Source organism: Hypomesus transpacificus, chromosome 4 (genome assembly GCF_021917145.1).
Source record: "Hypomesus transpacificus isolate Combined female chromosome 4, fHypTra1, whole genome shotgun sequence".
In the NCBI taxonomy this organism is placed as follows: domain Eukaryota; kingdom Metazoa; phylum Chordata; class Actinopteri; order Osmeriformes; family Osmeridae; genus Hypomesus; species Hypomesus transpacificus.
The window spans coordinates 7,853,108-7,864,895 of NC_061063.1; the positions used below are offsets into that span (position 1 = coordinate 7,853,108).

Here is an 11,788-nt window from a genome sequence, read left to right on the forward strand (position 1 = left end):
GACTTAACCACCCAGGACCACAGACTGCACCACCCAGGACTAAAGACTGAACCACCCAGGACCACAGACTGCACCACCCAGGACTAAAGACTGAACCACCCAGGACCACAGACTGAACCACCCACGCCACCCACGACCACAGACGGAACCAGGCAGGACTAAAGACTGAGCTTGAACTTTATTTATTTTCCATGTAATGGTGTTTACATTTCTGAAGCAGCTTCTTATATAGAAAGACAGTTTGACAGTATACAAGTTACCCTCCTTACATCATCTGTATGCCTCCATACAAAACAGGAAACGGCGTTCTCCACATGACATATAAAAATATAATTTAAAAGCACTTGACAACAGACACATTACAATACATTCACTGTACACAGTATATTGAAACCTCCTGTCCGCCCCCTCTCCCTGTACACGCACACAGCCATGTCCTCCAGCACCATACGTGTAATACTGTCACTGGCCCCGTTAAACAATGTCATCTGCATTGTTCCCATGGCGACCTTGGTATCTGTGGCGGAGGACAGGTTTAGGAGTGTTTGACAGATCCTGACCTGGAGACTCTCCGACTGTCTGTCTCTAATCCCACACCAGAACATTCCGCAGCTCCCTATTTCCAAGTATGGAAAGTGAAGCTGTGAGGGGCTAGAACGATAGGGCCACAGCCAACGGGACTTGGAAACAGCTCTTCGTTTCACCCCGTAGACTGGTGATGACAAGTGGTGATAACACTGCTGAGCAGCCACTCTCGTGTCTGTGTGTCACCACTCCATCCGAGTGGCCCGTGTGTCACTTTCGAAAAGGTTTTCATGGCAACAGAATGGCGAGATGGTGCGCGGGTGTACGTGCGAAGGAAAGGAGGGAACACGGACTTCATGTTTTTTTACAAAAGCATCTGGGAAAAATGGTGGCCGATTGTGTACGAGGGAGGGGGGGGCACATTGTCATGGGCACCACCTTTTGACACATCTCAGCACACTACTGCTCCAGGAGGGGGGAGGCAGTTAGGACAGCTGAACAGCCACTAGTCTCCTGGTCTACAGGAGATCCCAATTAACTAGTTGGCCTGCTGGCACAGACATCAATAACACTACGGATAAAGAGGACCAGACATCAGAATAACACTATATAGGCTGACAACTCAGATACTGCAGAAAGACCTGGCTACAAAGCGACACCACATACTGTACTGGAATGCTGAGGACTACAACACAAGGCAGTAAAAAGTTGTAGTCGGTAATCTCTCAAAACAGACACTCGTTCACTCACATGCCCCGAAACACCAAAAGTGTACACACTGTAAGTACATACGCGCACACGCACACACACTCAGGAGATTTAATGAGACACACTTGCTGCCTCCTGGATGAAACCATATGACAGTCTCTCTCCCTCCCCCTCTTCCTTAGGCACATGGTATGGTCAGTGTTTGGCAGTAGAGAGCTGTTGGCAATGATCATGGGCAACAAAAACAAAATAACTTGGCAACTGGAATAGAAAATGCTCCGCATGACACCTCTGAAGGCTCCTAACATCTTCTGTGATGCAGTTCAAGGACTCCAAAGAAACGATTCTCTCGTCTAGATGTTGGGAATCAGAGTCGTTATATCTAGACCATTGAACAAGCAGTCCTAGTTCTATAATTGGGAATGCAAGAGGACGTCTCGTCTGGCTGTTAGGGATATCGAGGGAACATTCAAACACGTTCACCATGTATCCCACACTCATCACTGTTACACAATACAATGTGTGCCCATCACATACAGAGCACGGGTTTGAGTCCCGATGATGGCTATCTAGAAGGCTCTGAGGGTAGGATGCATGGCTAGTGTTGAAATGAGCCCTAGCCGAGATGTTACCAGACTGTCTGACCTCTGAACCCCTCAGATATGCATGTCATCTCAGGGGACCATAAAGGAATACAAGGAATACTTCTCAATAAAATATTAATGAAATAACATCTGAAAACATTTTGAAAAATAAAGTATAAAATAAAGCTTGAAAATAAAGTCTAACTATTTTGTATATGCTCATGGATACTTATATATATATATATTTGTATATACACATACATATCTTTCTATTGTTTATATATCTATTCATATATAGTTTGCTGTATAACTTAACTCTCAAGCTTTATTCCCCAGTCCTCTCCCAGGAAGTGATGCATAGGCACAGATCTTGGAAAAGTTAGGATCTTGGATGAATCCTAACTCTCACCAATCAGCAGTAAGATGCAAATCTGACTTACGATCAGGGTCAGGTGACAGGAAGGGGCGGGGCTTGGTCACACTTTCTTGATTATTCCTCTGATTTGTTTCTTCCCACTAGGACACTTTTCTTCTTTTTTTTTCCTCATTTTCATTCTTTGTTTTTTTACAGTTAGCACCGTATGTCAGTACAAAAGTAACCAAAATAGATGTGATAGCATAAGAATGTGCAAATGTACAACAACATAAAACACTTAAGAAGCCTACGAAGATAAACGATTCAAAAAGTGAGATACTGTAACGTAAAATAATACAAATACAAAAAGAAGACAGATAAAACAAAATAATAATACAAACTTAAATCATGCACTTGATCCTTGTGTAGTGTGTTGGAGAATGGGATTGTGTTAAGGACATGGTGAGGTCGGGGAGAATGGGGTAGTCTGGGGGGTTGGCACGGTGACCATCTCTAGCCCTGCATCTTGCGTATGATGTCGGCAGAGACAGGGGGGTGGAAGTTGATGGTGTGGTGCCGCAGGCCCTGGGAGGTCTTGTAGCTCTTCCCACAGCGGCACTTGAAGGGCTTCCTCACACGAATCTGGGTGCGATGGCCGTTCTTGGCGTGGTATTTGATACCGTTCACATTCTGAGGAGAGGGGGGAGCAAGAAGAGACAAAGAGAAGGAGAGAAAGAGAATGCAACCTGTTTACAGTGCATCTAGACTGAACTGTCGTCCACACACACACACGGACACGGAGGCAGCAGCGTACCTTGTATCTCTTCTTGCAGCCGGGCACGGGGCAGGCGAAGGGCTTCTCCTCCCCTCCGTTCATGCACATGGAGCTGAGGATGGACTCAGAGCTGATGGCACTCTCCGTGGTCCACGACTCGTCGCTGTCTGACTCCTCATAGTCCACCTCCTCCTCGTCGTACTCACTGCCTGAGGGTCACACACACACACACACACACACGGATTTGAAGGAGGAAGAAAGGCGTCATTGAGAGGATGAGACGTTGTTTCTTTGACAGACTTCACGACTCAACAGAATGAGCGGTAAGCAATTGAGCCTGGTCATGTTTTAAGATTTTCGCAGTGTTTGGCCTGGTATTGTTGTGTATGTGTGTGTGTGTCAAAGTCTGGGGTTGGCTCTATGAAAGGGATCATTAAAAGGGAGTGATCCTCATTGCTCAGGCTGGAAAAAGTGCTTTACTAAGTGCAGAACATTTTCCACTCGCACACGCGTACACAAACACACATCCAGATACCCCACTACTCAAGCACACACACACACACACCCTGACCCCCCACCACACAGGAAATGCTGCACCCCAGCAGGAGGAAATGGATGGCACCCTGGCACATGTTGAAAGGATGTGTGTGTCTGTGTGTGTGTGTCTGTGTGTGTGTGTCTGTGTGTGTCAGTGCCAGACCCAACACTGCGATTGAAAACATTTGGGCTGGAATTGGACATCTGCTTTAGGGCTGGGAAACACACACTCCCATGTGAACGCAGCATGCCAGCTGGTGTGTCATTAACACAGCGTTGACTGGCGGCTTGCTGCAGATCCGGGGCCTATAGCACACACAGAACAGGAGAGTCGCATTCACCTCCCTCTCGAACAGACGTGGGCTTTTGAACGTCCCTCCGGAACGCGTACCACAAGAACGTAGAACAGTGTCAAACTGGACGCACAGTATTCTACCCGTCAGACTCGACATTTCACCTTCTTGACAAAAAGCAACAGCCTGTTGTTAGCGATTAATGCTGACGCTGATCGCACCCCAGCGAACCCCGGACACACACACACACCTGTTGTCGTACCTGTAGGCGTGCTACTGCGGAAGGAGGAGGACGGTGTGATGGGAGGGGTTACAGGCGGGGTCAGGTTGCCGCTGGTGTGGCGAGGGGGCGTGGCCACACTGTGGCGAGACAAGCCCCCGCTGATGGACAGCGACAGCTTGGGCGTGGCCTTCTTCTTCAGGGTCTCCTGTTCCCGCCGGGCCGCATCCGTCATGAACCTGACACAGGGGAGTCAAGTGGCTGAGCGGTTAGGGAATCGGGCTAGTAATCTGAAGGTTGCCGTTCGACTCCCGGCCGTGCCAAATGACGTTGTGTTCTTGGGCAAGGCACTTCACCCTACTTGCCTCGGGGGGAATGTCCCTGTAGTTACTGTAAGTCGCTCTGGATAAGAGCGTCTGCTAAATGACAAATTGTAAAAATGACTAAATGAACCTGCATCTCATCATGACACTAGCTAGTCTTTAAGAGACATTTATAATGAATACTTTCACACTTTAACAAAGACCACAGCATGAACCAGCACCCTTCCTGATTTAAGAGGAGGTCAAATCTTTCCCTTTAAACTCGTGATTTAAGAGAGGTTCAATTGGAATTCTGGCTCACCATACAAATCTGCCCAGGCACACACACACACACACACACTGTAACCTAAGTGCTAAGTCTTTGACTAAGACTGGTGCCATGTGAAGTATTCCCTCTTATTCTGTGGTTTGGTGCGGCAGTGCGGATGATTCACGGCAGTGTCTCTGGGAAGGGATCAGTCATCCCAGCTCCCGCAGTGTAGCAGACAGTCTCTCAACACCCCCGTAAATACACAGCCACACTGCTCAACCAACGCAGCTATTAGCTCAGCTATTAATCACTGTGGGACTGCAGGCTCAGAGCTAGACTCAGAGCTAGACTCAGAGCTAGACTCAGAGCTAGGCCAGCTAGGCTGACTGGGTTCTTACCAAAGTCCAGACCCACCAGTTTAAAGACGGTTTAACAAAGGATGTGTAGGGAAACGTTGGATTCGGCATTTTGCTATTCAAGAGCATGGGCCCTGCACTGAGAGATAGCCTAGAACGTATGCAAAACACGTGGAACTACTTACTCAGGGTCAGTCTGCCAAACAGTAATGCAAACCAATGCAAAGCAACACACACACAGCCGCATGAATGGAGCAACACTGCCCTCTATGGATTCCTGTGTGTATATGTACATGAGTGTGTGTGTGTGTGTGTGTACCTGTTGATGTAGCTCAGGGCTAGGTAGGTAGGCTGCTGCTGCTCCTGCTTCTCCAGCACCCGTGGGTCTGTGTCTGAGAGAGAGGGGGGGGGGGCAGAGACAGATGTTCATTATGGCCGGGCTAGACATTGATATGAAGACAGGAGCGAGCAGTGAATACCTGCAGTGTGCACTTCAGTACTACATCAGCTATCGGCCCAGACAGGTCCTGCCCCGAAGCCAAACCTGTGACATACTTCACACTCTGCACACACACACACATGCACATTCGCACACACGCACACACATGCTGAGGGCGGGTGTGTCAGATGGATGGTTACAGGTTCTCACACAGCTCTCTCTGTAGAAGGTTGTGTCGTATGTTTAGCCGTAGCTCACACATCCATTTGAAATACTTGACTAAACAGCATCGTTTTTTTCACAGCAGCAGCGGGCCATCTAATTTACAACCAGTGTTTCTTTTACTCCATGGGTACATATAGCCCTCTCTGTAATCTGGTGGTGGGGAGACAGGTGGGTAATGGTAAATATGGTCTAGGCAAGATTCTGCGTCAAAGTATCCGAGCACACACACACAAACACACACACACACATATGCTTACTCAGAAACAGTAGGCAGCTTCCACTGCCCAAGGGAAGAATGCCAAACTTCAAAAGGCCCCCTACCTAAAAACATGAGTGTGAGTAGGTGTGTGTGTGTGCTTGGGGAGGTGTGTGAGTGTGTGTGTGTGTGTGTGTGCATAACACAGGAGGGGGAGGGAGGCACTGAAACAATTGTGTGTTGAAAGTGCCATCGTGTGGCCAAAAAAGAAATATGTTCATTTAATGTGTGTAGGTGTGTGTCTCTGTGTAGGTGTGTGTCTGTGTGTAGGCCAGAATCTAGGCTTATATAATCATGGCTGTGTGTGTAATGGTTCACAGATGTTGTACCCTTACACCATAATGGCCATGAGCTAAATTATCTCTCTCCAGTAATTAACAAAAGCTCAGTTTTCTCTCTCTATCCAAACTCTGGCTGTGCGTGTGTGTGTGTGTGTGTGTGTGTGTGTGTGTGTGTGTGTGTGTGTGTGTGTGTGTGTGTGTGTGTGTGCATTTGTGTGTGCATGTGTGTGTACGTGTGTTTTGGCCTTAGCAGCACTATGTCTTCATACTTTCACACCTCATAATTAGGTAGGAATGCAGACTTCCCACAGTGCACAAGAACACCAGGGAGAGACCAGCAGACACCCAAACACCAGGGAGAGACCAGCAGACACCCAAACACCAGGGAGAGACCAGCAGACACCCAAACACCAGGGAGAGACCAGCAGACACCCAAACACCAGGGAGTGACCAGCAGACACCCAAACACCAGGGAGAGACCAGCAGACACCCAAACACCAGGGAGAGACCAGCAGACACCCAAACACCAGGGAGAAACCAGCAGACACCCAAACACCAGGGAGAGACCAGCAGACACCCAAACACCAGGGAGAGACCAGCAGACACCCAAACACCAGGGAGAGACCAGCAGACACCCAAACACCAGGGAGAGACCAGCAGACACCCAAACACCAGGGAGAGACCAGCAGACACCCAAACACCCCGACGAGCAGGCCAGGAGCAGAGAGCTCTCTCTCACACACACACACGTGCTCAGGGAGACATTGTACATACATGTTTAGAAGAGGGCTATGAACAGTCGAGCACACATACTAGGCTACAGTTTAGAATTGCGTGTGCACATGCACGCACACACAATGAGAAACACACACAGAAGCAGACACACACACACGTCTGAGGTGGTCCACTGAGGTGGTCTTCAGCAGACTTTTACTGCTGTGCTTTAATCATTTTACCTGCTGCTGAGATCCAGATACCAGAACACTCACACACACACACATCAAGTTCAAGTTCAAGTCTTTTATTTGTCACACATACACACACACTCTTTCACACACAAATAGAGACAGGAGGAGGAAGAGCAAAGTCAGAAAAAGAGAGAGAAAGCGACAGGGAACAGATCACAGAAAGCCAGCGTTATAGCTGACCAAAACTCTAGTGTTTTGGTCAGCGACCAGATACAAACCATACGCCATGGCACAGTCTGTGTGCCCATGCCCCTGAGTCTGTGTGTGTGTGCGCGCGTGCGCGTGTGCGCGTGTGCGGTGGGCTCAGTGGAAATTAAGTCAACCAGGTGCACAGAAAGCCGGAGCAATCATAAATGTTCCCTAACTTTATGGTTTCCGTTCACCTCGCAGGACAGGAAGCAAGTGCACTGCAACCACTGAGACCGTAGGTGACTGTCACCAACACACACACACACAGTGCTGAGCTAAGAATCCAACTTGATGGAAGCATACTATATAGTACAGAGATGTACTGTGCTTCTATCAGGTGTGGTTATGTGGCTTGGCTCGTTTCATGACATGTGGATTCAGAATGTGTTTGTGCGAGACGTGTGTGCAGTACATTGAACACAAAGGGCCCACACTGGAGACGCAGACTCCAAATGAGCTGTCTTGTTATTCAATTCATCACCAATCTGACAGATCATGCTAACACAGATTCCATCTCACACCAACAGACCAACACTGCCTCTACTGGTTTTCACTAGTGTGTGCATGTGTGTGTGCGCGTGAGTGTGTGTGTGCGTGTGTCACAGCAGGCGAAGAATGCAGGGCTTGTTTTCCAGCCTGCTAATTAAGCCACAGTGTGTTTAATGTGTTTCTGACACAGCAGGGCACCGGATGGAGGGAGAGAGAGAAGTGGAGAGAGGAGAGAGAAGGGGGATTTTGGGGGAAGGCAAACCTCTCTGTAATTACACTACTTCCCAAAACTTGATGGGGTACTCCGGCCCTCAGATTTCTGCAAGCTCTCATAGTGTGTGTGTGTGTGTATGTGTGTGTGTGCGTGTCTAGATGTCTTCTTTGGGAAGCACTAATTGCTTTGTTACTTCCAGACAGGACACACACACACACACTCTGTCCCTTCCGTCTCACACCTCAGAAAGTACTCAACACCGAGGTGAGCGGATTTAGACAGGAAATGACTTTCCAACAAACCAGGCCTCCTCCCAAACACAAACAAGATCCTGAGCGTAGCACTATGACCACACATCCTTCAACCGCTAAACACAAGGACTAGGTGACACAACTTGGTTAGTGTGAATCGTGAATCATGTTTACTAACCTACCCTTCCCTAGTTTTCAAGCATATCTCACAAAAACGGAACTGACATTTAAGGACCAAGGCTGCCCATTAAGTGAGGTTTTGTTTTTGCGCCCTGGGCTGGTAGAATACAGACTATTCTCTGAATACTTTAGAAAAGTAAAGAAACAGTATGTTAGCACTCAACATAGTGGAGCCCAGACTCTTTGGAATTGTAATGCAAGACTGACATCTTCTGGTCACAAATTGGAGGACAACTATGGCTCTCTTTCTGCCTCTCTCTCCCTCCCTCCCTCCCTCCCTTTCTAGCACCCTCCCTCTCTCTCAGGGCAGAGCAGAGGGTTAGGTATGCAGGTGTTTGAAAAACAGGTATGAGCATGTGCAGGAAGGAAAACAAACCTGTGGTAGACAGTGATCCAAATGACAACACTACATTCCTCAGACCTGACTGAGACACCTTAGACTACTGCATCCACCCTGCCACACCGGACATAAACAGACACATCTGACCTTATACCACCTATCTAAACATTGTTGCACACCAGGTACACCTGCTCAGGGCAATGGTATCCCCTAATGGCAGTGGCCTCTTTCAAACAGATAATGCACGCTACTATTATGCGTAGTTTGGGAATGGTTTTAGTCTTCACGGTGTCGCCCTGGCCTCCTAATTCCCCAGATCTGAATCTGACTGAACATCTGTAGGATGTGCAGGACCAAGCAGTCCGATCCACTGCAGCTCCACCTCACAACTGACAGGACTGTTCAGTCCATCCCCTGCTAACGTTCTGGTGCCAGATACCACAGGACATCTTCAGGGGTCTTGGAGACTTCATGCCTCGGCAGCTTGGGGCTGTTGTGGCGGTACACGGAGAGCCAACAGCATATTGGAAGACAGGTTATAATGTTTTGGTTCATTGGTGTGAATTTGAATAAAAAAGAAAAAAACGGTTTAGACACAAGGAGGCAGTGTTGTACAGCTAGTGGCAAGGCACCTATTCCCATCAAAATCCCTCCATACTGTCCAGAACCTTGACACAGTGAAGAATGTTTTTTAACAGATATCAGTCATGTAAGTAAGTACTGACTAGCCCACTTGATCTTGATTGCTTTAGTCATTGTAGAGTAGCAGAGTGGCGAACTCTCTGACCCCAGGGATGTGACAGCTGATCTCTGGTTCTGCTCAGCTGACTGGGGAGGTCAAAGGTTAGACAGAGATGCCAGATTTTTTTTGTGCGTGTGTGTGGAGGGGCGGGGCATGTAAGTGATTGTGTGGATGTGTGGGGGAGTGTGTGTGCATGTGTGTGTGTGCATGTGTGTGTGTGTGTGCGTGTGTGTGTTTGTGTGTGTGAGTGAGACAGACAGTAATCTTCTGAGATGGTTGCTGACTGGATCAGATACCTGTCCACTGGTGTATAACTGACTATGTGAGTGCCACTATCCCCCTGATCCACACTAGCCTTAATAACAGATCGAGACACAAGGCTAATAGACTATACCAGGCCATGCATGAGTGGATAACGGCTGAACGGCTCCTTTACAGCCAGTTCCACTCCGCTAATGTTGGGGATGATGTTAATCATCTCATGGACGTAGGACAAAAGGATCTACCTATTATTCCATGCTGCCCTTTTCTGTTACATGCTGTCACTGAGTGATGACATCACCGTTAGTGACATCCCTGCCACAGCTGGCAGGCTCGAAGCCTTCTTTGTTTGCAGGGCAGCAGGTGTGCTGTCCCTTGGCCAATAGGCTTGCCCCATCCCCCTCAGACACAGCCAGTTTCCATGGCGACAGCCTCAGTGGAGCATCCGTTTACCACGCCCCTTTGCTAGACTCCATTCAGAGACAGGACATGGATATGCTAAGCCTGCATGGCATCTTTAGATTGAAATTATTTGGTTCATGACTGCAGTGCCCGCTACCCAATCATAGCGCGAATGGGCATGTATAGGTCAATCCAACATGATTTGAGAAACCCAATAAATGTTTATATTTAAACTGTGTTCAACACTAGACATGGTCATAATCAAGGCCTGCTTTATTACCAGGACAACTTTACACAAACAGTCTGGAAATGTATTCTACCCCATTCCCCACTAATAGCCAAATTCACGAGACAAATGGACCAAACAGCCCGTGTGTGTGAGTCACCACCTCGCCTCAGAGAACGCTGTGGGGTTTAACACCAGTCACATCCTAGTTTGAAAGAGACCAATTGGATGCCCCATATTTAATTAAAGCACAGGTTTAATCATCTGATGTTAAAAATCTAATGTTTGCGTGCGTCACTGTTGCAACTCTGATTCTAATATTTTCAGTAGGATTACAGCTTATTATATTATACAATTCGTGAGGTCAGTTATATTTCAGTGGGCTGATTTGAAGAGGATATGGGTCGAAACATTTAGATGTTGTCTGATCTGCTTCTAACGGTGCAATAAGGCAACAAGTTAAATTCATTTCACACATAACACTCCACTGGATTATTCAAACATTCCATTCAAACAAAACGTTGGAATGCATTGCACTCAACGATGCATTCAAGCACAATCAAGACAATTACACTTAATTATGCACAGCCTACTCGAATACATTTCAAAGGTAAACTCAAGAAATGTGACATGAAAGCGACACTTTGAGTTGACAATGGCATGAGACACGGAATTACCAATAAAACAGCAGCGCAAAGGGTGCTCCGCAGCACTGCAACATGGGCCTAAACGTAAACACTACCTCGTCTCCTTGCAAAAACCGCTACCAGCTAGAAGCGAGCTAAAGCTTAGTTTACCACTTTGAGACATTATGCACCCATGTCAAACAATATAAACAGAAAAACATTGCAAAATACACACGTAATCTTTCTGTTCGAGCCTCGTACCTATTGTAGCTATCTAGCTAATTAGAAAATATTTTTGACGCAGCGAGTCAGGCTGGTCCGTAGTCTAGCTAGCTAGCGGAATGCAGTTTAGACAGTCGGTAGCTTGGTGCCGTGCCCTAGCGTAATCTCGCCTAGCATTAGCCTCCGTTTATTTGCTACGGTGCGTATCAAGCTAGCCACCTAGCTAGAAACCTCCCTCTCCCCCCTCAGACTCACCGATGTGATTGTCCTCGATATGGACGATGAGCTCGGCCAGAGAGTCGAACTGGAGACCACAACCCCCGAACCTGCAGGAGTTGGAGAAGAACGACGCGGCGGCTATGCCTGTCATATTTGCAAGCTAGTGCATCCACTGGATTTCGGCAGCCGGGGCGGTGCGAGGGAGGCTTTGGGTCTGGGGTAAGAGTGGGGCAGAGCGGGGACCAGCAGAGCAGACACCGGGCAGCCAGACAGGACAGCGGCGGACGCAGCTGGAGCAGGCGGGACTGTGGGGGTGGGGAAGGTTGGGAGGA

General features: G+C 48.0%; 1 protein-coding gene across 2 annotated transcripts; it reads right to left on the reverse strand.

Moving 5' to 3' along the window:
• Positions 1 to 166: 166 nt before the first annotated feature.
• LOC124467287 (juxtaposed with another zinc finger protein 1-like) lies at positions 167 to 11,788 on the reverse strand. Of its 2 annotated transcripts, none has more exons than XM_047019521.1 (5): positions 11,493 to 11,788; positions 5,246 to 5,318; positions 4,028 to 4,236; positions 2,987 to 3,156; positions 167 to 2,862 (listed from the first exon to the last, which is right to left on the reverse strand). In XM_047019521.1, the coding sequence occupies exons 1-5, from the start codon at positions 11,605 to 11,607 to the stop codon at positions 2,686 to 2,688; spliced, it is 744 nt and encodes a 247-aa protein (XP_046875477.1). In that variant the 5' UTR covers positions 11,608 to 11,788; the 3' UTR covers positions 167 to 2,685. The 2 variants fall into 2 exon arrangements, with proteins under 2 accessions (XP_046875477.1, XP_046875479.1); XM_047019523.1 differs by having other exon boundaries at positions 4,040 to 4,236; positions 11,493 to 11,787.

Coding starts and splice junctions, on each gene's coding strand:
- LOC124467287 (XM_047019521.1), bottom strand. CDS start 11,607: ATGACAGGCATAGCCGCCGCGTCGTTCTTCTCCAACTCCTGCAGGTTC. Junction 5,319..11,492: donor TATCGAGGACAATCACATCG/GTGAGTCTGAGG, acceptor CCTCTCTCTCAG/ACACAGACCCACGGGTGCTG. Junction 2,863..2,986: donor GCTGCAAGAAGAGATACAAG/GTACGCTGCTGC, acceptor CCCTCTCCTCAG/AATGTGAACGGTATCAAATA.